The sequence below is a fragment of the Delphinus delphis genome, chromosome 3 (genome assembly GCF_949987515.2).
Source record: "Delphinus delphis chromosome 3, mDelDel1.2, whole genome shotgun sequence".
NCBI classification, from domain to species: domain Eukaryota; kingdom Metazoa; phylum Chordata; class Mammalia; order Artiodactyla; family Delphinidae; genus Delphinus; species Delphinus delphis.
In genome coordinates, this window is record NC_082685.1 from 138358947 (window position 1) to 138384900 (window position 25954).

General features: G+C 38.7%; 1 protein-coding gene and 1 pseudogene across 1 annotated transcript; one reads left to right on the forward strand and one right to left on the reverse strand.

Annotated features, from left to right (window-relative positions):
* Positions 1-1414: 1414 nt before the first annotated feature.
* On the reverse strand, positions 1415-22166 carry RIMOC1 (RAB7A interacting MON1-CCZ1 complex subunit 1). The gene is made up of 6 exons (XM_060009540.1): positions 21892-22166; positions 16977-17083; positions 14669-14812; positions 13390-13521; positions 12385-12499; positions 1415-6755 (listed from the first exon to the last, which is right to left on the reverse strand). Exons 1-6 carry the CDS (start codon positions 21989-21991, stop codon positions 6472-6474), a joined length of 882 nt encoding a protein of 293 aa, XP_059865523.1. The 5' UTR covers positions 21992-22166; the 3' UTR covers positions 1415-6471.
* Positions 17095-17633, forward strand: LOC132423607 (protein FAM136A pseudogene; annotated as a pseudogene).
* Positions 22167-25954: the final 3788 nt, after the last annotated feature.

Consider the following 25954-nt stretch of genomic DNA (forward strand, 5'->3'; position numbering starts at 1 on the left):
GTATCCATAATATTTAGATGACTAATATTAATTAAATGCATCTGACTTGTGAGATAAGAGACCAAAAGGTAAGAGTGAGACCAGAAGCCAAGTCAGTCAAGCTGATTGGTAAATGTGGAAGTTAGTATACAGCAGGTATATATACTTTTGGAGTCTGAGGCTGAAAACTTATGAAAATTAATTGTAGGTTTTCTCCCAGCCACACTTATTACAAACATTTAAGATGCCTATACAGCCAGTGATTTCTTCTCTGAAAACTTCTTCCCATTTAGAATGGCCACCACCACTTGTACTGAGCAAAGGGCAGTGAGTGCTCACCGGTCAGAACAAGAGTTTGTCACTCAATTATTCTGGTTCCTGAGTATTATGGTACTTTTTAGCATGATGAGTGAGGTGTGCCAATACACAGAACTGGCCATTAAGGAAAATAACTTTTGAGCTCTTACCATGTGCTAGGCATTGAACTAAGCACTCTGAATATTAACTCATTTATTCTTCAATAACCCGTGAAGTAGATATTATTATTATTCCTGTGTTAATAAAATGCTAAGGCACAGAAAGGTTAAATAATTTATATGGAGTCACACAGCTAGGAAACAACAGAGCTGGGATTTAATCAGGCCTCTACCCATATTCCTAACCACTAAACCACCCTGTCTGAAAGTTATCAGGACCAGAAGAAATAATATCGTCAGTATGTTACCAAACCAAACTTGGGTCCATTTGCCCTTATGCAGTAAAGCCAATCTATTGACACTAGGTTGTGGTGAAGGAAAGCGCAGCATCTACCTCAGGCGCCAAACAAGGAGCATGCACAGCTAATGCTCAAAAGACCCAAATTCTCTGATGGCTTGCAGAGAAAGGTTTTTAAAGACAGGGCGAGGGAGAGGGTTGCGGGGTGCATGGTCAGCTCGTGGACACTCCTGATTGGTTGGTGATGAGGTAATCGGGAGTCAGCAGCAACAACCTTCTGGTTCCAACCAGTCTGGGGTCTATGTGCTTGTGGGTAGCATATAGTTAACTTCTTCCACCTGGTGGGATTTTCAGTATTTGCAAAACAGCTCTAAGGGTATGGCTCAGAATATTATCTATAACCCTTGAGGAGGAACGAAAGGTCCTTGACTTTGTTTAATGGTTAAACCATTATTATTTTGTCCTGTTTGACTGTTTTCCTTTGTTTCTGCATTTTCTCACTTCTCTGATTAAATTTATTTTTGGAACTTGGGGAAAGCCTAGGAGGCTAAAGTTTTTCTATAAACAAGAGGCAGGTGGAGGACATGGGGGGAGGGGAGGAATCTGTCCCAGAAAGGCCCCATAGGGTCCTGCTTGATTATAAATCGTAAACTAACATGATAAAAGTTTTCATTCTGACACAACACTCAGATATAAAAGAAAATAAAGATACAAATATGGGACTATGGTTTTATTTTTTTTTAAATTTTATATGCTCCAAAACATTTTACTTGGAAATTTTCACTAGAAGTAGGAAAATAAAAAACAGTAAGGAACAGCAGCACGAATACATAATGCATATTTTAACTGTGGATACATTAAATGTATGTTAATGTAATACTTCCATGATAGCTCATATTGTGTTAAAAAAAATAATACAAGGAGGTGATACTAGAGAACTATGGAATCCTGTATTCTGTGGTAGAAGGGGTATCCTTATGGGAGTCAGAAAAGGAGCCCTGGAAGGTGGAGAGAGAAAAGTGACAAGCAATCTAAAACTAGCATATAAGCCAGCTGTGGGTTTTTAAAAAATGGCATTAAAATGAATCTCCCACTTTAATGAACATCAGAGAATTCCCAGTGGGACTGACTGTAAAGGCAGGAATGTAAATTTCATTGTGGGGTTTTAGCCAATGACTCTCACCTCACTCTACTGTATGCAAACAAGTAAGGGAAAGTCTTCACTCATGATCTGCACCTTAATCAGCATCAAACAATTTACAGTAGCCAGAAACCCTATAAATGCAGCAAAGCAGACAAGCCTTTAACTAAGTCTCAAAGCCTAGATAACATGAGAAAATTCATAATGGAAAAGAACCATACAAATTTAAGGATTATGAAAAATCCTTTAAAAGAGTTTTAGTAACCATCAGAGTTCAAAATGGAGAGAAACTGCAAGTGTAATAAATGCTACAAGGTCTTTAGGTTATCACTTACCCATTAGTAAGGGCCACACTGGAGAGAAACCCTTTAAATGGGATCAAAATGAGAAGTTCTTAGGTAGTGATTCATTGTTTATTTCAGCATCAAAACTTCCATAAGAAAGAGAAACTTCATGAATATACTGAATGTGCAATGGCACACTGAACAGTATTCAACCAGAGGGGTAGAGCCAAATGCTGAAGTGGACAGGTGCTTACAGGTGCCTTCCCAACCACCCTAAATAAAACAGCACCCCTCTTGAGTCACACTAGCCCCATGCCCTGCTTTATTCTTCATAGCACTCATCACTCACCAAGCTACACATTTATTTCTTAAAATGCGTTAACTTCCTCCACTAGAAACAAACTCTGGTGTTTTACAAAGCTATATACTCAGTGCCTAGGATAAAACCTAGCATGTAATAGGCACATAATAGTTGTTGATGAGTGAATTACAGTATTTATAGTACTTTTCTTATGTGGAGTATTTGGTATTTTGAAGTTAATCCATTCTAAATGAAACAGAATTTACATAGCAGGCTTTAACACATACAAAAATGTACTGTCCATTGTTTTGTAATACATCACAGTAAAAAGCATTATAACTGTTATGGTCTACAAATTATTCTCCAATTGTGTGGGGGATGAAAAAGTTGTACAAAAAGCACCCAACAGTAGCCCCATTAGTGTACCAACCAGTGAGAGACCCAAGTGGTTCACAGGGTCATGAAGACAAAATGGAGTTCCCAGCTTCTGAAGAGAAAGCTCTCTACTTTTCTCTGGTTCTAGATCTAAATGATACTTTACTCCTCTGAGGAGTAATTCCCTCTTGGCCTTGTCAACCACTGGTACAGAGGTCAGGGCAGTTTGGAATCCAAGAGCAGTAACCCTTTTGTGGCAGACTTCAGCACTTAAGAATCATACCTCTTATTAATTCAAAAACATTACTAAGGGCCTACTATTCATTAAGCACTATACATAAAGATACATTTTTAAAATATGGAGTTTGCCAACTCATAAGAAAAATGACTATAAAGCAATGTGATCAGTGTGATAACATGGGTTGGGGAAGTTTCAGGGAGCAGAAGCAGAATGACATGTAACTTTGACTGAAAAGGGCTGGAAAAAGCCTTATGGATCCAATATCACTGGAGCTGAGTCCTAAAGGATAAATAGGTATTCACTTGACTACAAAGAAGGGCAAAGTGTTCCAGCCAGAAGTTAACGAGGATATTGAGGAAAAAATACACACAGCACATTGGGGAAGGAACTAGTATACTTGTGATTGATCATGATTCTCCAAAAAGGGTGGGGTGAGGGTGGGCAGTCTGTGATTTAAACATTTATACTTAGAAAGCACAAAGGTTATTTTCATAGCAAAACTTGTAAAAGCTAAGTTAAATAAAAATCTTCTTAGCTGTGTAAGGATAAACAAGGAGAAAAAGGCAGAGATAGGGAGAGACTCTCCTTGTCCCAAGCAGCTCCATCAGAATGTTGATCAAAAATGAGCCTAAGGAACACTGGACTAGAAAATGATCACACAGGAAGAGCTGCAGAGATGTGGCTGGCAAGGTAGGCAGAAGTAGGTTACAGCATTCTGTGTTGCCCTGCTTCGTGGAAGATCAAAAAAAGAGAAAACATGAACTGGAAAAGATTTTAGATGAAAAGTAAGGATTAGTTGTTTGAACATATCGAATTTAAAATTACTATGGGATGTCTAAGTGAAGATATTTAATAGGCAGTTAGAAAGAAGGTTTAGAAAGCAGAAGCTGGGTTTCAAGCTACAGGTTTGGGAGTCAGCCTAACATTACAGGTGATAGAAGCTGTGGCTATCAATAACATCACATAAATGCACAGTTGACCCTTGAACAATGATGGAGTTAGGGGTGCAATCCTCCTAGCAGTCAAAAATCTGCATATAGGGCTTCCCTGGTGGCGCAGTGGTTGAGAGTCCGCCTGCCGATGCAGAGGATGTGGGTTCGTGCCCCAGTCCGGGAGGATCCCACATGCCGCGAAGCTGCTGGGCCCGTGAGCCATGACTGCTGAGCCTGTGCGTCCGGAGCCTGTGCTCCGCAACGGGAGAGGCCACAACAGTGAGAGGCCTGTGTACCGGAAAAAAAAAAAAAAAAATCTGCATATAACTTTTAGTCAGCCCTCCATATCTGCAATTCCTCTGTATCCGGAGATGCAACCAACCACTGATTGTGTAGTACTGTAGTATTTACTACTGAAAAAAAACCCACGTATAAGTAGACCCACGTAGTTCAAACCTGTGTTGTTCAAGGGTCAACTGTATTTAGAGTAAGTAAAAAAGAAAAAAAGGAGAAAGGAAGGAAGGAAGGAAAAATGGGAGAAGAGGGAGGAAAAAGAAAAAACAGTATTCTGGAAAAGAGCAATACGTACAGGATATTGGCAGAAAAAAGAGAAGCGTCGGGGGAATGAGGGAGCCGGCAGAGAGGAAACGTGGAGACTAGTCTTCAACACGAAGCAGGATACCTCTTTTCCTCCTCAAAGCGGGGACATGAGCAGGGCAAAATGGGTGAACAAACACTGACCTCCTCATAGTCTCTATTTTCTGTAAGACAGGACCAACAGCCATGTGCTAGGGGAGGGGACAAAGGGCCAGAGGAGAGTGATGAGGCAAGTTAGAGGTTTGGATTAGCCACAGTGGGAAAGGGACAGGGGCCACACTAGTAACAGACAAAAGGCTTACACTGAGGGCTCTTCTAAAGCTGAAGGCAAGACACTTAGAGTGATTCCACTTTGAAGGAGCTGCAGGAACTTCACATGGAACTCAGCATCCCCAAAAAAGAAGGTAGAACGACAGGATTAATTCAATGTTGAGGGACTGCAGAATGATTAGGCTGAAAGACCAGGGGAAGATGGATTTGAAGGGACTGTGGAGAGCACGTCATATGGTGCCCCATAAGGCCAAGGCTGGACAGGGAAGGAAGAAAATCTGAAAGAGGCTATGGTGAGGAGAAAAGGGGGCAGCAAGAGGAGGAGGCTATGAGGAAGCTAAAGAGATACAAAAGAAATAAGAGGGAGAAGAATCAATCAAAATGAGGAAGTAAAAAACTGGAAAGATAAGAATGTCATTAGCTATTGAAATTTAAGATTTCAGAAAGAGAAACTCAGGATGGTGATATTCATGTTGAGGCCGTGGGAGTTAAGTTCCTGGAATGTGATGAAGTCAACGGCCCAGAGGTGAAGGATATTGGCAAGGTATCAGACAGATCATCCCAAGACGACAACAGGAACTGAGGTAGACAGAAAGACTGTCAGCAAGATACCAGGTGGGGCTCTCGGCCTTTAACACTCACCCCTACAATTAAAGACAAAAACTATTAAAATTTCAAAACATGAAAAGATGTGCTCTAAAGACATAAGACTAATGGCGGACTAACCTAACATGGTTTTATCTTCATTACTCATTTAATAAACCGTGCATATTCTTTGAAACAATATAGGAAAATTTTGAAATTTTTATAAAATGCCTAATAGACTAAAAATTTTAAATGCCATTAGTAGTACGTGGTGAAACAAACAAAAATTCTTTTGTGGAGTCTTTCATTATTTATCTTAGTCTGGAAATGGTACATGGATGTTGGTCAAAATTTTTCATTTTGCCAATTTTTATATCTATAGCATATATACAAAGCAAAGAGGGGACTTGATTTTAATCTCTGAAGTGCAGCAAACTTCAAGACAGGGAGATTAAAAAATAATCTAAAAACAGTTAAAATGTTCAATTTTATGTTATGTATATTGTACCACAATAAAAAAAAATCTGAAGTAATAGAAAAAAACTCTTTATAGAGATAAATTGGATTTCTCCTTAGTATTAGTTACAGGATATCTGTAGTTCAGAGTGAGTTAGAATAACATAAATGCCATTTTAGATATTAAAGAATCATTCCTTCACAGGTTTAAGAATATATAGTGAGGGACTTCCCTGGTGGTCCAGCGGTTAAGACTCTGCCTTCCAATGAAGGGGGTGCAGGTTCGATCCCTGGTCGGGGAGCCAAGATCCCACATGGCTCGCGGCCAAAAAACCAAAACATAAAACAGAAGCAATAATGTAATAAATTCAGTAAAGACTTTAAAAATGGTCCACATCAAAAAAAATCTTTTTTTTTTTTTTAATAAAAAGAATATATAGTGAAAGATGGTGATGGCATTTAAAAAAGGGTAACCATGCTGGCTATCTTTATGTAGTGTAATGTTCCTAAATTCAGTATCAATATGTCTTCTCTTCTGGAACTTCCATTTCCTGAGCCTTTTTGTTTTCCTGTTTGAAAAGGAGTAGATGAACTTACTAGTTAGTGTGATGCTGAAAGAAGTTTAAAATTTGTTTTGCATTTGTTGTATTCCATTCTTGTTCTTTCAGGGGTCCTTCGCACACAGATACATACTTTTTCAAAATTTTTTCTCCTACTTCTCGGAAATCCAAAGGTTCTTTGTGTGTAGTGTAGCTTGCTCCAGAAACACCAGTATCCACTTCATGATTTTCTGGCTGTTGATCTGCACAATGCTTCAATCCCCAATAACACATTTCTCCACTGTACATCATAGCCAGCAAATGAATGTCACTAAATATTCCTGGGAAAGTCATTTAAGTTGAGAGATTAGAAGTTAAAAATTTAAAACGAAACCCTGGTGATTAAGACTCTAATAAAATCTTTTTACATCATTAAGCATTTTCCCTTCTCATTTAACAGCTGTACTTAGAAAAGCCAAATATCACTAACACAATCCTCATTCCATAGGCACTTCTATCTCTATTTTATCTATAAAAGAGACCCAATCCCACCCTCCCCAAAAAAAGAATTATTTTTAAAGAATCATATAGGTCAGTGTGTTCATCTTTCTGGTGTTCGCTTTAGGATCTCTTTGAGAATCTAATCTAAATCGATGGAGCCTCTCCCAGAACGTACATCCCATATTCCACATACAATTTCAGAGTACTCAGAGATTCCCTCAATCCCATCCATGAACACAGCTTTTATTTAGGGGTATACTCAGGATCAATAATACAGTTCCTATATTTCTACAGCATTGTACAGAGATGATCCTGCATAATCATGTCCCTTAGAGGCCATATGATTCTAAGTTACCAAAGATGTTAAATTGTATCCAAGATGCTTTATGTTCCCAGGAAAAAGGAATACATTGCAGGATTCTCATCAAAAGTTGAAAGCGTGCTTATTATGGAAGGTGATTATATAATTAAACATTTATGACACACAAAGTATATTAATTTGATATAAAAACAAAAAGACCTAGAATTGTAAAGATCTGGGGATAAATTATCGACTTTGTATAACTCACTAAAGCTCTTTAAACCTCAGTTTGCAAAAATCAGGATTCCACATGCCCTACTTATTTCATGGAATTTTCTTAGGAAACACATAAAATAAAAATGCATGAAGTGCTATTAAATTATATGACTATTTAACTTCTTCAAGTCATAAAATACAAATAAATGATCTATTCTACTAGACAGGTACTTGTGTGACTAGAAAAGTTTACCTCAAATAAATGAGCATCATAATCTCAGTTGCTCACCTAATATGGCTCATCAGAAATGACTATGATAGTACTAGAGGTATAAAAATACAAGAAAAATTCAGCTTCCAAAACTGTTACAGTTTGTATTATCTTAAATCTATTGCAAGTTTTTGGTAGTCTCAGAGTTTGTCCCTATAGGTAACCCTTCACCTCACCTCCAATTCAGCTTACAAATAGTAGCAAGAGAAGGAATAAGCTTAGCAGACGAACTGATTCATTACACTGCTATATCAACAAAAGAAATAAGAGCAGAATCTGAGGCTTGCATTCATGAACATACGATGGGCTACACTCTATAAATTATGCTTTCTATGTATAAAACAACTCAGTAAGTACAATGCATATTACCCATAATCACTTCTTTTCACTTCATTTCTTCATAGCTAAAAGGTCATAAACCTCATAGAAAAAGCTGGAATAGCATTAGATGTTATTTAGAATATAAAAAGAAACAGACCTAGAATCAAGAGGATCTGGGTGTAAATTATTGACTTTGTGCAACTCACCAAAGCTCTTTAAGCCCCAGTTCACAAAAATCAAGATTCCACATGCCCTCCTTAATTTCATGGAGTTTTCTTAAGGAATAGTTTGCTGTTTTTTCCAAATTAACGATTTTCACTGCAGAATTATATTTCATATTAGATAGGACATTTCACTGAATTTATATCCTTTTTCATTTTTGTGATCCTACACCCTAATTATTCCTCAAAAGACTGGTAGAGGGGAGTAAGCAGACAGAAGCAAAAATGAAAAGAAGGTTAACTTTTAAGCAGGAGGAAGAGCTGAAGTAAGTCCCACAAAGTGAAGCCACTTGGGAAAGATGAGAAGTGTTTGCTTAAGGGAGAGCTGGCATTCAATTTGTGCCCAACTCTAAGTTAGCCTCATCCTTTATATTAACAAGGAGTGATGGTTAAACAAGGTACACAGATATCCTTTGGAAAGGTGTTTCTGAGGAGAGAATGAATAGCTATATGCTAAAGAGTGGTTCTCAAACTTTAGCCTGCATTAGAATTACCTGGAGGACATGTTGAAATGCTGATTGCTGGGCTCCCACCTCCAAAACTTTCAGATTCAGGTATGGGATTGGGTCTATGAATCTGCATTTTTAACAAAGTCCTAGGACCTAGGGTGAGGCTGCTGGTCCACAGACTATGCTAAACTACTGTACTGCATTAAAATACCAAAGGAAGAAATGAACAACGTAAAAATTACACATTCTCCCTCTCTACTCCGCCAAGGAATCCATTACTCTGTAGCTATAGTCTTTTTGCTGCTACAAATTTTCCTTGGTATTTTTTCTGCTAATGATCAGCATTGTTTTCAATAAAATACTTCACTTTGCACTGCTTATATCCTTGGCAAACACATCAAGAGAGTGCGGGGTGCAGGGAGGAAGAGAGTGAATAACCCATGAAGTAAAAGTGATGGCAGAAAGATGACCTTCATAGGAAAAAAAAGGTGGCCAGACTGGCATTCTCTAGAAGCACTGATGTCTAAATCTGACTGCATCATAATTACGGTAGATTATAAAAATAGATTCCTGAACTCCACATATTAAATCAGAACCTGAATGTGATACACAGAAATCTGTATTTTTGGGGACTTCCCTGGTGGCGAAGTGGTTAAGAATCTGCCTGCCAATGCAGGGGACAAGGGTTTGAGCCCTGGTCCAGGAAGATACCACATACCGCAGAGCAACTAAGCCTGTGCACCACAACTACTGAGCCTGCACTCTAGAGCCCACAAGCCACAACTACTGAGCCCACATGCCACTACTACTGAGCCTGCGCACCTAGAGCCTGTGCTCCACAACAAGAGAAGCCAGAGCAATGAGAAGCTTGAGCACTGCAACGAAGAGTAGCCCCTGCTCGCTGCAACTAGAGAAAGCCCGCGTAAAGCAACGAAGACCCAACGCAGCCAAAAATAAATAAATAAATTTAATTTTTTAAAAAAAGATAACATAAAAAAAAGAAGAAAAGAAAAGAAATCTGTATTTTTAAACAAGCTACCCAAGCAATTAGTGATGTCAATTCAGAGCTGCTCCTTTAAGCCATCTGAAATCCAGGTTCTGGGCTAAGCTATGAGCCAAAGGCTGCTGGGAAGGGGGCTCTTCAGTGGCATAAAAAGGGCATAACCCAAGGATGTGCACAGCTGAACAATCTTTTAACCTAGTTAACTCCAGAGTTATCCTGACAAGGCTATTTTTATAAGGGCCCACAGAAGAATGAACCATAGAAATGAGATAAAAAGATTTACTGAATACATTACCTGGTAATTTTTAAAAGCTGAAAATTTAATGGCATACAGGTAATGACCAAAGGACAAAATGATTATCTCACCTTGGAAAACGAAATAAAAATCATACTAAGTATACACTGTTTTGAGTTTTATGTAAAATCAGGCAAATTATCATTAAGATCTGGCCACAAAAATATTTTGATGATTCACATAGAACTTTTCTCTCTAATTAGTACTAAGAATTATTCCGAATTATGTTTTTTATATTGACTAACAAAAAATTTAAAAAAAAATTAGAACCACTCCACCAGGGCCTTAAGAGTAATTTAGCCTATGAAAAGTAGGCTTCCTGGCTTCTAATCTACATCTTGAGGAATGAAGTAGGGAGGAACAAACTGCTTTAGATGAGAGCAAGAAGTCAGCACCAAAAGAGGACTGATGCCTGTGGCAAAACTGCTAGGGAGTTGATGCTGTTTTGTTGTTTCCTGGAAAAAAGAGACCCTTTCTGTGCCTTTGATTCCCCTGTTGAAGAAGCAATGGAAGATAGAGGCGAGTGTAATCAATTATAATCCAAGAGAAGACACCAGTATCACAAGCATCGTGATAAAAAAATTCTAGGCCATGAGAATATATGACTTTATGACTAGAAATGGGAGAATAAGGGAAATTGGTGACTTGTGCTCTTTTCTTTGGTTCTAAATAAGCTTTAATGCCCATCTTTGCTTTTTCTTTTAAATCAATCCATGTGGGTGAGGAAATTTTAGAAAGATCATTTTTAATGCAGGTAATCGGTTCACTAGTTACCTGGAATAAATACTTCCCACAAATAAATCAAAACACCCCATGTTTGTCAAAACATCATGCCCACTGAAGGAGCACCTTATAGTCACAAGTTTTTTTAGGACAAGCTACTTGCCTGAATAAACTGAAGGTAACAACTTTTGGACAACAGTAGCCAGTCATATGTTAATGGCTCTTAAATCATGGTGTTTTTTTTCTGTGTGATGTTTTCTAATGGAAAGGAAAAGCCTATAGAAGCTAACAAAGAAAGAATTAAAATACACTTATAGAATTAAAACACAGAATTTTCCCTAAGAAGTTTTCTTCTTATTCCCCATGTTTGAATTTTCCCCATCAAAATTTCCCCAAAATTTCAGATGAAGCATAAAGAAAGTTTACACAAAGAACCTAACATCACTTGCCAGCTATGTGACCTTATCAGGCATATCAGGACCTCAGTTCTTCCATTTGTAAAAAGAGACGCTAAAAGTAAGTGGTTCTTCCCTCTCAAACCTCAGTCTAAAACCCAAATGATGCTCTATATCCAGTTCCTAACATTTTTAAATGCATATAAGTTTATGACAGAAACTAGCAGTTACCACCCAATATTCATTCTTCCTTTCTTTCTTAGTAAAGAGACATTATTTGGGATGGCAATGTATCATGTAAAGGGCTATACATCCCAGATTCCCTTGTAGCTATATGAAGCCATGTGATTAAATTCTGGCCAGTGAAATGTAGGTAGAAGTGTTCTAAGTGTTGTAACAAACTTGAGAAGGATGAAAGAAAGACCTGGCTGAAAGAAACATCATTTTGCCATTCCTATGGACTGGAACACAGGTGAGACGGAAGGAGCTCCAGCAGCATCTTGAGACACTGAGAATGGAAGCAATGTCCTCAACAGGGATGCATGTTGCACAACTCTGGCAAGTACTGTTTACATGCATTCTATATAACTCGCCTCCTTCTGAAGCTGTAGTGCTCCACTTTGAAAGACGATGGAGGAAAAAGATAGGAACCTGATGATGCCATGAAGCCACCATAACCAGCTCTAGACCTTTTTGAAGTGAAAAAGCAGTAAATTTCTCCTTGTTTAAAAGTTACTTCCAGTCTCAGGACTTCCCTGGTGGTGCAGTGGTTTAGACTCCGCGCTCACAATACAGAGGGCCTGGGTTCAACCCTGGTCAGGTAACTAGATCCCACATGCATGCTGCAAATAAGAGTTCTCATGCCACAACAAAGGAGCCCGCCAGCCACAACTAAGGAGCCCGCCTGCCGCAACTAAGACCTGGTGCAACCAAATAAATAAATAAAATAAACTTTAAAAAATAAAAATAAAATAAAAGTTACCTCCAGTCTCTGTTACAATTAGCTGAACCTAGAGCAGGATCAGGGCTTTGTGGGGATGCAAAGTAAGTAAAAGCAACATGATATATTACTGTCCCTATTACTAAGCAGAGATTAGCAGTATTTCTCTATATTACGTGAGAAGACTTTTTTAATTGTTTAAAAAGCCCTTTTATTATTTTTCTGTCTATAATGTAACCTGAAATTTATTTCAATCAAAGTTAAATCTAGTAAACTTCTTAAAATTTAAAAATGCTTTAAAACACTTAGAAAACTACAAAAAGGATCACATTACCTTCACTCAGTAATTTAGCTGTGTCTAGGTCTTGGAAAGAAACTCCTTCATTTAACTGGATGGGACACCGAAAATTCAGCATCTGTAGCAAATAACTGATTCCATCAACAAGGTACTAAATGAAAGTCAAAGACAAAGAATCCAAGTATTAGATGCAGAACTGCAGAAACTTCAAATGTTAATATTTTTACTCAAGAGAATATTGGCTAATATACAGATATATCATATGATTATTACATTACAATATAAGGACCTACTACCCCAAAACTTTTATAAGTATAACCCTCCAATTAGTAAAAGAGTATGGGAAAAAAAGAGAAATCATTAACCAAGAACACATGATTCAGTAATATACTTGTCAAAAATGTCATCAGAGCAAGAAGAGGTTAAAGATAATAAAGATGTGTTCAAAAACTTGTTAAAAATATGGATGTACTTTATTACAATTTAGAAATATTATGATCAAACTTTTACATCTGAAAGTGTGACCTCTCATTTGCAGGCCCACATAAACCATGTGTACAATCAACCTAAGTTAGGAAGGATCCTTAGTGATACAAATATTAAGACAGGATCTTTGGATTTACTAATTTGGTCAGAAGAGTCAAGAAAAATCAGAGGGCCACAATTTCCTAGGAGCAGGGTCATGTGGGATCTTTAGGAGTGATTTGCTGATAGAGAGAGGCTCACAACCAAGTTTGTTTTCTTCAGGCCAAAAATATGCTTAGAAATTAATATAGATTATCTATCTTGTACAATAAAAAATAAAAATCCAAAACTTAAAAAAAAACATATAAAACTTCCCAGTTTACAAAGGGTTTTTACATGTTATCTTATTTAATCTTCACAGTAATTCCAATTTGTTTAAGATTACATAGCTGGTAAGTACAGGCCTGGAATGCCAACCCAGGCCCTTTGATTCCTCTACTCCTAATCCTGTACTAAACAGCTTTTGGAAACCTATAAATGTCAACAATAAAACATGTATGAGGAATGCTTTTTCACCTTTTTAAGCAAGCTAGATTTTCTTGTGAGCCATTCTCTCCTTTTGGTCAGAGAATGACAATACATGTAGAGTAGGGCTCCTCGTCTCCAAGAGAGACATTCCAGGAGTTCATCCCCAAGCAAATCGCAGTGCTGAAATACAACAAAGACACAGCTAAAAAGAGAAATTTCGTGTCTGTAAAAATCAAAATTAAATTTCAAAATATTGAGCAATTAAAAAATACTCATTTCACAAAATTTGCTCTTTACTTAGCAACCTACACAGGAATGCCTTACTCTGAATCAATTAGAAATATAGAAATCTATTGCTACGTGAAAATTAAAATAACTACTCCAATTTACAAATATTTCTAGAAAATTGATGTTCAAGTATTTTAGTAGCCAATTCTCTAATATATTTGAAATATAAGTATTCCATAATCTGACTGAAAAAATAAGTTTTCAGAAATATGTTACTTGAAACAATTTCTACTACTGCTAAAATAAAACAATGAAAAGATATACACAAAAACAATTTTAATAAATCAAACTTTTACTATGTGGTATCATTTAAAACTTGGGATTATTTTTTTCCACAGTTAGCATTCCCTGATAAACACAAAGAGCAACAAAGATATCTACGTAGAGAAAGCCAGCGGACAGTTCAAGATGAGAAATTATTTGCTTGAAAGAGTAGCCAGGGCTAGAGACAAAAATCTTGGAATCATCTAAACAGAGACAGCAGTAAAAACAAGTTGTCAAGCAAAGACAAACTACAGACTATCAGAGGATTAAGGAGATATCTTTGGGGAGTGCCTATGTTTCCAGATTGGAAGAGAGGGGAGATGCTTGAAAAAGAGCAAGAGCAAGGCTTCTTAGAGACGAAGAGGAGCATGCAGGGCCTCCAAGGGATGGGGCGATCATTGGTAAGAAAGGCAACAAATGTCCAGGCAGAAGACTGAAAGGACGAGAGATGTGGTATTAGGTTACTAGGGATCTTTAAGAAAACACAGCATCTTGTAAAAGTAAAGGGAGCAGAAACAGCAAATGTGTATGTTTAGAAAATTACTAGGCACTGTAGTTACAATATAATTCCATCAAACAAACATTCTGAAACATATTTACAAAAATATGATACTTGAGTTGTGACATCAGTCTGAAATGTTCAACTCTTATGTCCCTCCTTCAATCTTAATTTAAAACAAAGATACACTTAAGAAAAAAAAAATACAGATTCTAAAGGATAATATAACAGTAATCAGCAGCATTCCACCATAATTCATAGTTGTGCAAAACTTACTTTTGGATGCATGTTATTTTCTTTAACCAAAATTTCTGGTTCTGAAAGAAAACTGATCAACTCTTTTACTTTTTGTGAAGAATCTTCAGGAAAATCTTCATCTACTAGCTTGTTCTCCTCAAAATATGTCATGTCCAAAATAGCCTGAAGTAAAAGAGAAAAAAAATTATAAATGATTTCAACTTGAATAAATAATTCTTATAGTTTAATCTTACATATATATACTTTATTAGACATTTAAATCTTCTAGCACAGTATTTAAGTAGTTAAAATATCTAGCTATAAATATAATCTAAGATGAACTTTATAGTAAACTTCACAGGATTTTACTAAAATACTGAATTAAGATAATCTAGTTTCCCTCAAAAAGTAAAATGGGTATTTATGTTTTAATTCAGATAAGCTAACTATATACAATATAATTATGAAAAGTATAATTATTATAGTCTTTGCTATTTATACATATATACTTCCTGAACATTTTCTAAATGCCTGCCATATCAAGACAAGGTCACTACCTCTAGTTTTGTATACCGAATCTTCAAAGGATTACCTGTTTCTCAAATGAAGCACCAGCACTTTAAAACTACCCAATCCTTTTTCTTTGTTTAATCTACTGGACTAAGACTAAGGAAACTGAGTTCTAACAAAGGACAAGTCATATTTTATCTTTGTTTTGGAGCCAGTTTCTTCATTGACAAAATGAAGAAACTGATCCAAATGCCTTTCAAAGTCCCTTGCTTTGAGGGTAAAATGAATTAACATATGCAAACACTTCGAACATTACCTAGCAAACAGCACTACTTAAGTGTTAAGTGCTCTCATGTAGAAGGTCTAAGCCAGGAAGGGAGAGATTATCATACTAAGGAAAATGACCTGGTGATTGAGAACGATAAGTAAGATCCAAAGGGGTTTGGGGAATTTTAATCTATATTTCTAATTCTTTTGCCTTATTCTTAGAAGTAAGTTAAAATGTTTAGAACTCTCCCATGTGAAAGAAACAAGACAAGCAAGGAACCTTCTGAAAGAAAAGAGAGGTAAATTTCTCCCAAATTGTAACAGCTCTCGGGGGGTTGTGGGTAGTTGTTACAGGCTCATTCAACCGCATCGGAAGGCAGAAAGCATCTCCATGTACCTCCTAACAGAAAGCAGAGTGTCAGGCACCTAAGTGCTATGAACGTGCATTTTGGAAACTTCACTAAGTTTACTCTATTTCCTATAAACCACTTCATCTTTATTATCCCTTGGCAATCAAGGGCGGGCATACGAAGCACTCTGTCAACTATAAAGTGGTATACAAGTGTTACTTGCTATAATAAAATTATGTGTTTTGGTTTTTTTTTGCTGCACTGCACAGCCTGCGGGATCTTAGTTCCCTGACCAGGGATCGAACCCATGCCCCTTGCAGTGGAAGCACGGAGCCTTAACCGCCGGACCGCCAGGGAAGTCCCTCAAAATTATGTTTCTTAGTGTCCACTTGCCTCAGCAGTGTTTGAGAAAACTGAGAAAACAGATCTTATCTGTAGAAAGGTCTGAATTTGAAAGGAAAGTAAAAAAAGGGGGGAACAGAAAAATCTTATGGACTTGCATAACAAAAGCACAGGTAGTCAAGTTGAGAATCCAAAGGAAAGGTGAATTTCAGGGGAAAAAAAAATAATCAGAGCCCTTATAGAAACCTCCATTCCCTCTGACTAAGCTTTCACACCTTGGAAATTGCACATGAGTGTTTTTTTGTTTTGTTTTGTTTTAATTTATTTATTTATTTTTGGCTGTGTTTGGTCTTTGTTTCTGTGCGAGGGCTTTCTCTAGTTGTGGCAAGCGGTGGCCACTCTTCATCGTGGTGCGCGGGCCTCTCACTGTCGCGGCCTCTCTTGTTACAGAGCACAGGCTCCAGACGCACAGGCTCAGTAGTTGTGGCTCACGGGCCTAGCTGCTCCGCGGCATGTGGGATCTTCCCAGACCAGGGCTTGAACCCGTGTCCCCAGCATTAGCAGGCAGATTCTCAACCACTGTGCCACCAGGGAAGCCCCATTTGAGAGTTTTGCTTAATTATCTATAAAAGGAAGCAATACTGTTATCTGCAAGATTTTTTTTCCTTTTTTATCAACACATCCAATAAACTTTTCTTCTTTGTAAGGATACTTACTGCCTTACAGCTTCAAGTCTATATGCTTTATACATACAGTTTTTTTAACACAAACACTTTAAATAGAGAATAAACTGCTTTCATCACACCTAAATTTTGGAGTAACCCTCTTAAATAAGCAAACTGCCTCAACAACGTTAGAAACCACATCTGTTTCAGTACCTGTGTGTAAAGTTCAAGAAGATTTGATGGATTTGAACATTCTTTGTCTTCTCCACACAGAAGTTTCAATTTTTCTAGAGCTGCAGAGGCCCGAATTAAAAAGTGATCTATAAGAGATAAAAACATGATTACTGGAGCAGCGTGGGGTCATCATGGCACAGCTGCAGCAGCTCCGGGTGCAGGAGGCGGTGGACTCTATGGTGAAGAGTCTGGAGAGACAGAACATCCGGAAGATGCAGGGCCTCATTTTCCAGTGCAGCGCCAGCTGTTGTGAGGACAGCCAGGCGTCCATGCAGCAAGTGCACCAGTGCATTAAGCGCTGCCATGCACCTCTGGCTCAAGCCCAGGCCCTGGTGACCAGCGAGCTAGAGAAGTTCCAGGACCGCCTGGCCCAGTGCACTATGCATTGCAACGACAAAGCCAAAGATTCAATAGATGCGGGGAGTAAAGAGCTTCAGGTGAAGCGGCAGCTGGAGAGTTGCGTGACCAAGTGTGTGGATGACCACATAAACCTCATCCCAACCGTGACCAAGATGAAGGAGCTCTCTCTCATCCATTGGGAAATAGATGTCTGCTATTGGCCATCAGGGCTGAAGGCAGGAATCTATTTAAAAAGAGGAATACGGATTTGGGTTTTCTAAAGTTTATGAATGAGGAAATTAAGGATGGCAGCAAGTTTAAGGCCTATGTCACTTGCCTCTGGACACTGGTTCCTTTGTGTTTGAATCCTAGAAAGTGAAAAAACCTGGTGCTAAAATTTGGGTCAGAGATAGCACAGGAGAGTTTTTGTGAGCCTGAATTTCATGTGGCAAGTGCTTATCCTGGCAGCAGGGAGTCTCCCTTGTACCAAACCAGAGCCCTCCAAGGTACCAGCTTCTCTTAGTACACAGATATCAACAGGCTGGCAGGTTCATCTGACCTGCTTATGAGCTGGTGGAGTGTGAGGAGAGGTGTTTCTGTTCATTGCCAACCTCCTGTTTACCAGAAGGATCACTACATTTTCCACAAACTGGAAATAAAACAAAATCCATGAGGTCACTAATTTAGAAGGGGAAAGGGGGGCTTCTGGGGATTTGTTTTGCTTGGTTTTGTTTTATATACAAGGGCATGAAGTTACTTTAAGATGCAGAGTTGGGAGAGGTAGTTTGGATAAAAACTTTGAAAGGGTCCTTGCGGATATTCATTTCTGGCCATCAAGATGTGGATACACATTTCTTAAAATTCTCACACATGACATCTTTCAGCCTGGAGACCCTGCAAAAATATAAGAAGCGCTATCACACCGGTAGGGGAAGCAAACCTTCCCTCTAACTGGCAGCCATAATGGGCCCTGAGAGTGTCTGCAGCAGAGTCAGCTGAGTGACAAGACAATCTTGCAGTGATACCCTTGAAGGGAAAGGGGATTTTGATTGTGCTATATGTTAGTATTCAGGAATGAACAGCAAAAGAGGAATTGTTAGCTGCATAATTAAGAGAGCTATGAAGTACTGGCCTTGGAAAAATCTTGTTTTCATAAAACATAACAGAATGAAAGCCTAAACCCAGTATTGCTTACTTTGCCCCCTGTAATAACAGAGCTCTGTTGAGACAATCCCCTGGCAACACGAAGGTCAAAGAAGAAAAAGTAAGCAACTCAGGGACGAGCTGTGACTCCTTTAGGGCAAAAAAAGGGACAGCCCTCCGTTACCAGATACCACTTTTGCGACCTGCATTGTTCTTGCCCCAGTTCTGGCACCTTATCATTTTATTAAGGACCTTGCTGTGTTTTAACCAACTTATTACTTGAAATGATAATACAGCATGTCTGTTTGCTGTTTCAAGCCTGTGATATATTTTCCTAGTGGTTTGGTTTTAAAAATAAATAAGACTTAATTTTTCTTCAAAAAAAAAAACCATGATTACTTCACATAGTTTCAGAGTGTCATTTAAATGAAAAAAGTTACATATCTAAAATGATGAAATGAAATTATTACAGCATGGTAATAATATCTTTCGTAAAACATGAAGTACATCATAATGCCTAATCCTACTTAAATGTGTCATGGAAATTTATTCTTGAAAGCTGGACTGAAAACTTTCTAGGTTCAGCTGCCATTTCTTAAGTGCAATCTGTATTTTCATAATGCTTCTTTTATGATGTTGACATACTCAAAATGTTTAAGCAATAAATTTAAAACCTGTATTGGAATAGTACAAATAATATATATAAATCTACAGAAAGGACTTCCACTAACTTATAACTTCATAAATATATTCTCCAAAAAATAACATGATTGATTAAATCAAATGCCTCATAAAATGTAAGCACTCTGAGCAATTATAACTTTATAATTGTGTTTATGTATTTATGTATGCAAACAGCTGTTACAATTAAAATTACACAAACTACCTGAATATTTTACTCCTTTAAAAACCTAGGAATGGGACAAATTACTTATGCCTTCAAAACCTAGACAAAATTAAACTAAATACCTCTGATATACCCTCTAAAAACAACTCCCCCTCACTTCCCCTCTACATGGTCTAATTTCTTCCTTTTCTCTTATGTCATATTCTCTTTGCTTCGATGTTTTCACTTTTTCTTATGGATTTTTCCTCCCTAACCTACAAAGTGTCCATACCAAGGTGCCATCCACACTTCTGCATCATCTCACGTAGTCAAATTTAAATATGCCCACCATCAAGACGCTTAAGTTCCTAAGTATGCCCCTCTGTGGCTTCCTCCTGAAATATATATCCTTTTCCTCCCACTGGCAAATGGACAGAAAATGTAGCACTTGGTGAGGGTCCATCTGATCCAGCCTCAGCACCTACACAGGTACGTAAGCTGCTCAGCGTTGGAACAAAAGCACCACCAGCTTAAGCTGCATCTGTTGGCAATAATATGATGACTTTAAGTTTTCCCTGGTAAAGCCTAACCTGTATCTAAACCAGCTTCTGAACACTTTAAGGTCCACTATTCACCTAAATTGAAAACTACTTCTTTAGCACTGCCCTCCTATCTCTCCCCAGCCCAGAAGTATCATCCACACAGCTCAGAAAAAAAATTCTATTGTGAACTAAATTGTATGAAACATGGTACTCCTTAGGTACTTCTTAAAACACTGAGTTGATATTTTCTTCTTAATTTGCAGGATTATTTTAAATGTAAAGACTTGCACTTAGTTCACTGAACCGCTGCTGAAGGAGTATCTCATATGAATTCATGACATAATTACAGAGGTGGAGGGATAATGGCTCACAATTTTAGAAAATTTTTATGAAATGTAGTATTTTTCCTAACCATTCAAGGTAGTGACTGACAAGGCAAAGACAAGTGATTCTTACATAGTCCCTGGAAAAGGTCCCTCTCATGGTATATTTCCATAAAGTAAACATACTATGCTTGTACAATGAGAAATAAATGAACAAAAATTGACCAGAGGTAAAAAGGAGAGTATTCTTAGATGGACTAGTGTCTGGTTGTATCTGATCTAATTTAAAGACAACAGGAACTATCAATCCGTATAACCTAATATAAATATCATTAAAGGACAAATTTTAGGTGCATATTATTTTTGTGCTATGGGAAAATACAAGTTCAATTCAAATACATGCAACCATGTTTTAATTAAACTTCATAAATATAAGAAAATCTTGCTAGTAATACTGATGAATAGCTCATTACGTGGACCACTATTATTTTAATTCCAGTACACTGCAGAACTTTAAAGCCTCCAAACAAGAATATATACCACTTTAATTTTCAGTCCTCATTCTAGACTGGATTAAAGAACTCGTCCATTGGAAAATGACAATGGCTTTTGGTTTCAATGGTAAGTGAATAGCATACATTCTTTTATCTCTTTAGACTGATTCTAATGGAGTTGGAATGGGGTGGAGATCACTGAATAGCTTACTTAGAAGTAACGTAGATACACTTCCAGGTACAGCTACTACTGTCCATGAACTAACTAGTCATGTGATTCACTTACCACAAACCAAAAAAGAAAACAGCTCAGGGTAGTCTGTGGGTTTTTAAGAACATACCCCTAAGAAAAGAAAATCCAGCAAATAATCTTCACTGGAACTAGAGCCATTTTATCATGGACCCTATTCAATAAATTCACCAACTACTCAATCGCTTGGGAAAACGTTCCACTACTATTTTCCTATGAGTTCGATGACAATGAGACAGTCCACAAGAATTTTTAAAACTGTCTATCTGTAGTAAAGGTGCAAAACTCAAAAGGAAATAATGTAGAAACGTAGAGGCAGCTGGTAAGTATTGAAAGAGAACAAAAGTCCAAGTAATTCTCCGTCAGTTTTTCAAAGGAAACCGCTCAGACATTTCCAAGAAAGTATTCTAGTACTGACAGGGCCCTTGTGAGACCTGAGGTGATGAATGTGAGAGAATCGTCGAAATTATACCAATGTAAATCTCTTCTGTATTGTTTACAGCTGAGTTTAGAATCCAAAACATAACACAGAAATTCACAACGAAGCAATGAAAAAGTCGAACTGTTATACACGCCTATCTCTACTACACGCAAAACTATTACTTATTTGCGTACCATCATCCAACTTTAACAACTCATTTAAACTTCCACGTGTACTTCCATCCAGATCTTCCCCTTTCCCAGTTGCTACCGAGACAGTTAAGGACAAGCAGCACTAATATGACTGGGATTTCAGCGCTTTTCACGGGTTATGAAAAATGGGGTCTGGAAGCAAACGCCTTGCCTTTAGGCGTTGTGAGTTCTTGGAGGTGGACTAGTGACCCCACAGCGCGGGCCAGAAGGGCAACACCTTCGGCAGTCCTGGCCTGGGATCCACACGGACAACAGGCCGCAGCCTCAGCCCCTACGGCCGTCGACCGCCAGCTCTGAACAACCATCCGCCCGCCCACCTCCCTCCCTCTCCTCGGCTCCCTCACCATCTTCGCCGGCGGCTTCGCTAAGTTGTTGTATGTGGGCCTGAGCCAGGTCCCCGAGCTCCTCCACTCGCCTCACCACACCGGAGCCTGAGGCCGCCATGGCCACAACGGGCGGGCGCGCCTAGTCACGTGACTGCGCCGGCCTGAGGTCACCTGATACCCCGGCGCTGGCGGGGAGTGGGGGGGTGGAGCTCTCCTGATAGGTGGGAGGGGACCCCAGCTCCAAAAGAGGGCAGGCTCAGGCCCTCACAGGTTGTTCCGGGTTATTTTCTTCTCGGAATTCTCTCTCCAGAACCCTGAGCAGCAGGCCGACTTTTTCGGGCGGGCGTGACGTCAGTACGCACCTCCCCTCCTCTAAACCAATCGGAAGCCGCCCATGTCCCCACGCTGATCCAATGAGAAGCCAGATCTCTGGGTGCGGGTGGGAGGGGGCTTGGCGGGGGCTCTGACTAGAGAGTGCCGAAGTGGCTGGCTGGTGTCTGCACTGTGACCAGGGCTGCAGCCGCAGTCAACAGAGCAGACAGGAAAGTCTGAAAATAGGACTGTCTGGTTTTGGTTGCCTAAAATTTGCAAAGCCTGGGAGACACTGCTTTGGGAAAGATCCCTGGTATTCTCCCTCCTTGCTGCAACTAATCATTCCTTCTCTGGTTAAAGAAAAAAAAAAAAAAAGGACTGGCTCTCCTGGAGAACATCCAAGTCTCTAAGAGGTTACTGTGCGTCTAGGTGGGGACCTCCAAACACTGGTGGAAATTCCCAGTCCAAGCGGTTGAGGGTCGCTTTTTTAAAGTTTAATTTTAGCAGCTGGGTTTGTTTTATTTCTGGTCTGCTTTGTCCAGCTCACATTTAACATATTCATCATCATCTCACGTCCAATAGTACAAAAATTTTGCATTTACAAAAATTTCTATTGCCATACATCTGAAGACCATGTCTTAAAGCCCTTCGTGTGAAAAGTTCATCCTCTCAACTGTGAGTTTCAAAGCACTCAGGAGTCTAACTTCCACTTTGCAGTCCCTATTTTCTTGCCTCTGGTCAAACAAATCTTTAACTCATTTTTTTCATTTTTCAATTCGACACAGTATATCTTGAATAATCTCCATCCTATCTTCTTTCTTATGAAAGATAGTTTTTTATTGAATAGAAAATACTAAAAATAGGTGCCAACTAAAAGTTGTCGCTTGTCATCTGTTGCCATTCTACAGGAATGAAGTCACTAGCCACTGTAGTCGCTGACCTTCAACACACTCTGAAAGGAGTTCAGGGTAGAGATCAGAAACGAGGCACACTGTACTCTGGGAAAAACTGCAGAACAGACCTTCAGATAGTTAGATATTTTCAGGAGAAGGTTTTGTGAGCCCAATTTCTTGTGTCTTCTCATTTCTAGAAAACCAGTAAAATCATTAATGGAGACATCTGCTCCTCGTGACTAGCAGCAACCTTCTGCCAAAACGTGTACTTGACTGCACATATCCCCCTTCACTAAAATCATATATACACTGACAGTTCCTCAGAGCTATCTGTAGTCCAGGCTATAGTCCTCATGAGGCCCCAAATAAAACTTAACTCACAACTCTCACGTTGTGCACTTTTTTGCACTTGACATAAGGAAATAGTGTAATTGACCACAATGGCTTTCTAGCTGATCTTTGTAACACCAGTTTCTTCTTCCTTCAATTCTCCCTAAACATAGGAAGCAGGAATCAGGTATTAATTTTGTATCCTCAGGGATTCCTACAGTGCCTGATACGTAATAAATACTCAGGAAAAGTTTATTAATTAAACAAAAATTTCATGTTATCTTGTCAATATATTACTCTCTAATCAGGAAGCTGAAGACCAGGAAGGCTACATTATGTGATCAATGTGGGCTAAAGAATCAAAATTCTTATAAGCATTTGACATCTCAAAATGCCAAACCTCACTAAGTATAGTATTAAATAAAATTTACAATTCCAGAGATTCATTGAACAACCATGGACTTTCAGCGGGAAACATACCTGACACTGGGAATTATTGCTCAACTTACAGTAAGTGTGTGCATGTCTTCAGAGAGAATTGGAAGGGATCTGAGAACATATAGTACAGCCCCTCATCTCCGGGTGAAGAAACTGGACAGAATTTAACTATTAACTGCTCCAAATCCTAGAATATGTGATACTGTGATTTGTCCAAAATCATACCAAAGTAAGCATGTGTAGAAGACCCTCACCATAGATATAAACAGCTAACAGCCGACCCTCACCAATGCACACTGAAGAAAGGGCTTAAAGCCAGAAACCCAGTCCTAGAAAAGAGGAAATGTGAGTAATTTCTCCAATTTTATAGTTAATTATTTCTACTTTAGGAAAGCTACAATGCATAGAATACAAATATAATGCTAGATTTTAAAAACTCATTGAAATTAATTATGAACCTACCAAAAAGTACCTTCTAAAATAAATAATTGATCTCATTTGGACCATTTCCCTCCCAATTGATATATAACAGATAAAATCCAATTAGCTAAGAAGAAATTAATTTCTAGGGATTTTATAAAAAATACAAGTCTTTTTTTTTAAATTAATTAATTTGTTTGTTTTTTGGCTGTGTTGGGTCTCCGTTGCCGTGCATGAGCTTCTCACTGTCGTGTCTTCTCCCGTTGGAGAGCACGGGCTCTAGGCACACGTGCTTCAGTAGTTGTGGCATGCAGGCTCAGCAGCTGTGGCTCGTGGACTCCAGAGCCCAGGCTCATCTGTTGTGGCGCACGGGCCCAGCCACTCTGCGGCATGTGGGATCCTCCCAGGCCAGAGATTGAGTCCGTGTCCCCTGCATTGGCAGGCGGATTCTCAACCACTGTGCCACCAGGGAAGCCCCCACAAAATACAAAGTCTTTCTAAGAATAAATTCTTGATTGCCTCTGAATTACTCGTACTTACAACTTGTACCATTCTTTTGAAACCTTCCCTTTACTGCTTTACATTTTTTGTGTGGGTCTTATTCTTTCATATAAATTTGTCAACCCCCTGTGAACAGGGTTTGAGTTCTATTTTTTTTTTTTAGTTGCCACCAGTGACTTGAATGTAACAGGACCTCAATAAATGAGGTCTTTTTCATTTAATGACCCATTATTGGGTTAGGCACTGTAATAGGCACTGGATTTATGGCAGTAGACAAAATAAACATGATCACTACCCTCCTGGAGCCTGTTACCTAGTGGGAGAAGACAGAGACATAATAATTACACAAATGAATTCATAATTTTAAAACTGTGGAAGATGTTATGAAGGAAAAGAAAAGGGATAATTTGGTTTGAGATATCAGAGAAGTCTTCTCAGAGGAAATGATATTATCACCTAAAGGATAAATAAAATTAGACAGGTGAAGAGAAGGGGTGCATACCAGTCTGTGTCCAATCAAGAGAAAGAAGCTACATGGTCATTTGAACACGGAAAGTTTAATATAAAGAATTATTAACAGGGACTTCCCTGGTGGTCCAGTGGTTAAGAATCCGCGCTTCCACTGCAGGAGGTGTGGGTTCGATCTTGGTTGAGGAACTAAGATCCTGCATGCCGCGAGGCACCGCCAAAACAAAAGAATTATTAACGGGATTGAAGTCACAATGGATTGGCTAGTAAGAAGTAAGAATAGAGGAATAGCAGAGATAATGGGCAGTCATTACTCCTGGGATAGAGACCTAGACCTTGTTGGAGAATTTCTGTCTGTGGGTAGCTGGCTAGTAGAGTAGTTCACACCAGTGGAACTTGCTGGAACTCTACCCTCTGGGACTTGCTAGAAATCTGCCCTCCAAGGTGCTGGGAAAGCTGCTTATGGTGAGGTATCTCACAGGAGGCACTGTGCTACAAAACTGCCCAAGATGGGCACCAGGAGAAGCTGCAGGCCTTGCTGCAGAAGCCTGCCAAGCACAGAACCAGGAAGGAAAACCTTTTGTCTCCTGCAATGTCTCTCTAGCTCCCTCTACTGACAAAGTTTAATATATCAGCTGACAAAAATTATTTAAAGGGCTCATATATTTTTTCACAAAAAAGGACAAATTTGGAGCTGAGAGGCAATAAATATATAACCA

Coding starts and splice junctions, on each gene's coding strand:
- RIMOC1 (XM_060009540.1), bottom strand. CDS start 21,991: ATGGCGGCCTCAGGCTCCGGTGTGGTGAGGCGAGTGGAGGAGCTCGGG. Junction 12,500..13,389: donor AATCTAGCTTGCTTAAAAAG/GTGAAAAAGCAT, acceptor ACTTTCATTTAG/TACCTTGTTGATGGAATCAG. Junction 6,756..12,384: donor AGCTAAATTACTGAGTGAAG/GTAATGTGATCC, acceptor TGACTTTCCCAG/GAATATTTAGTGACATTCAT.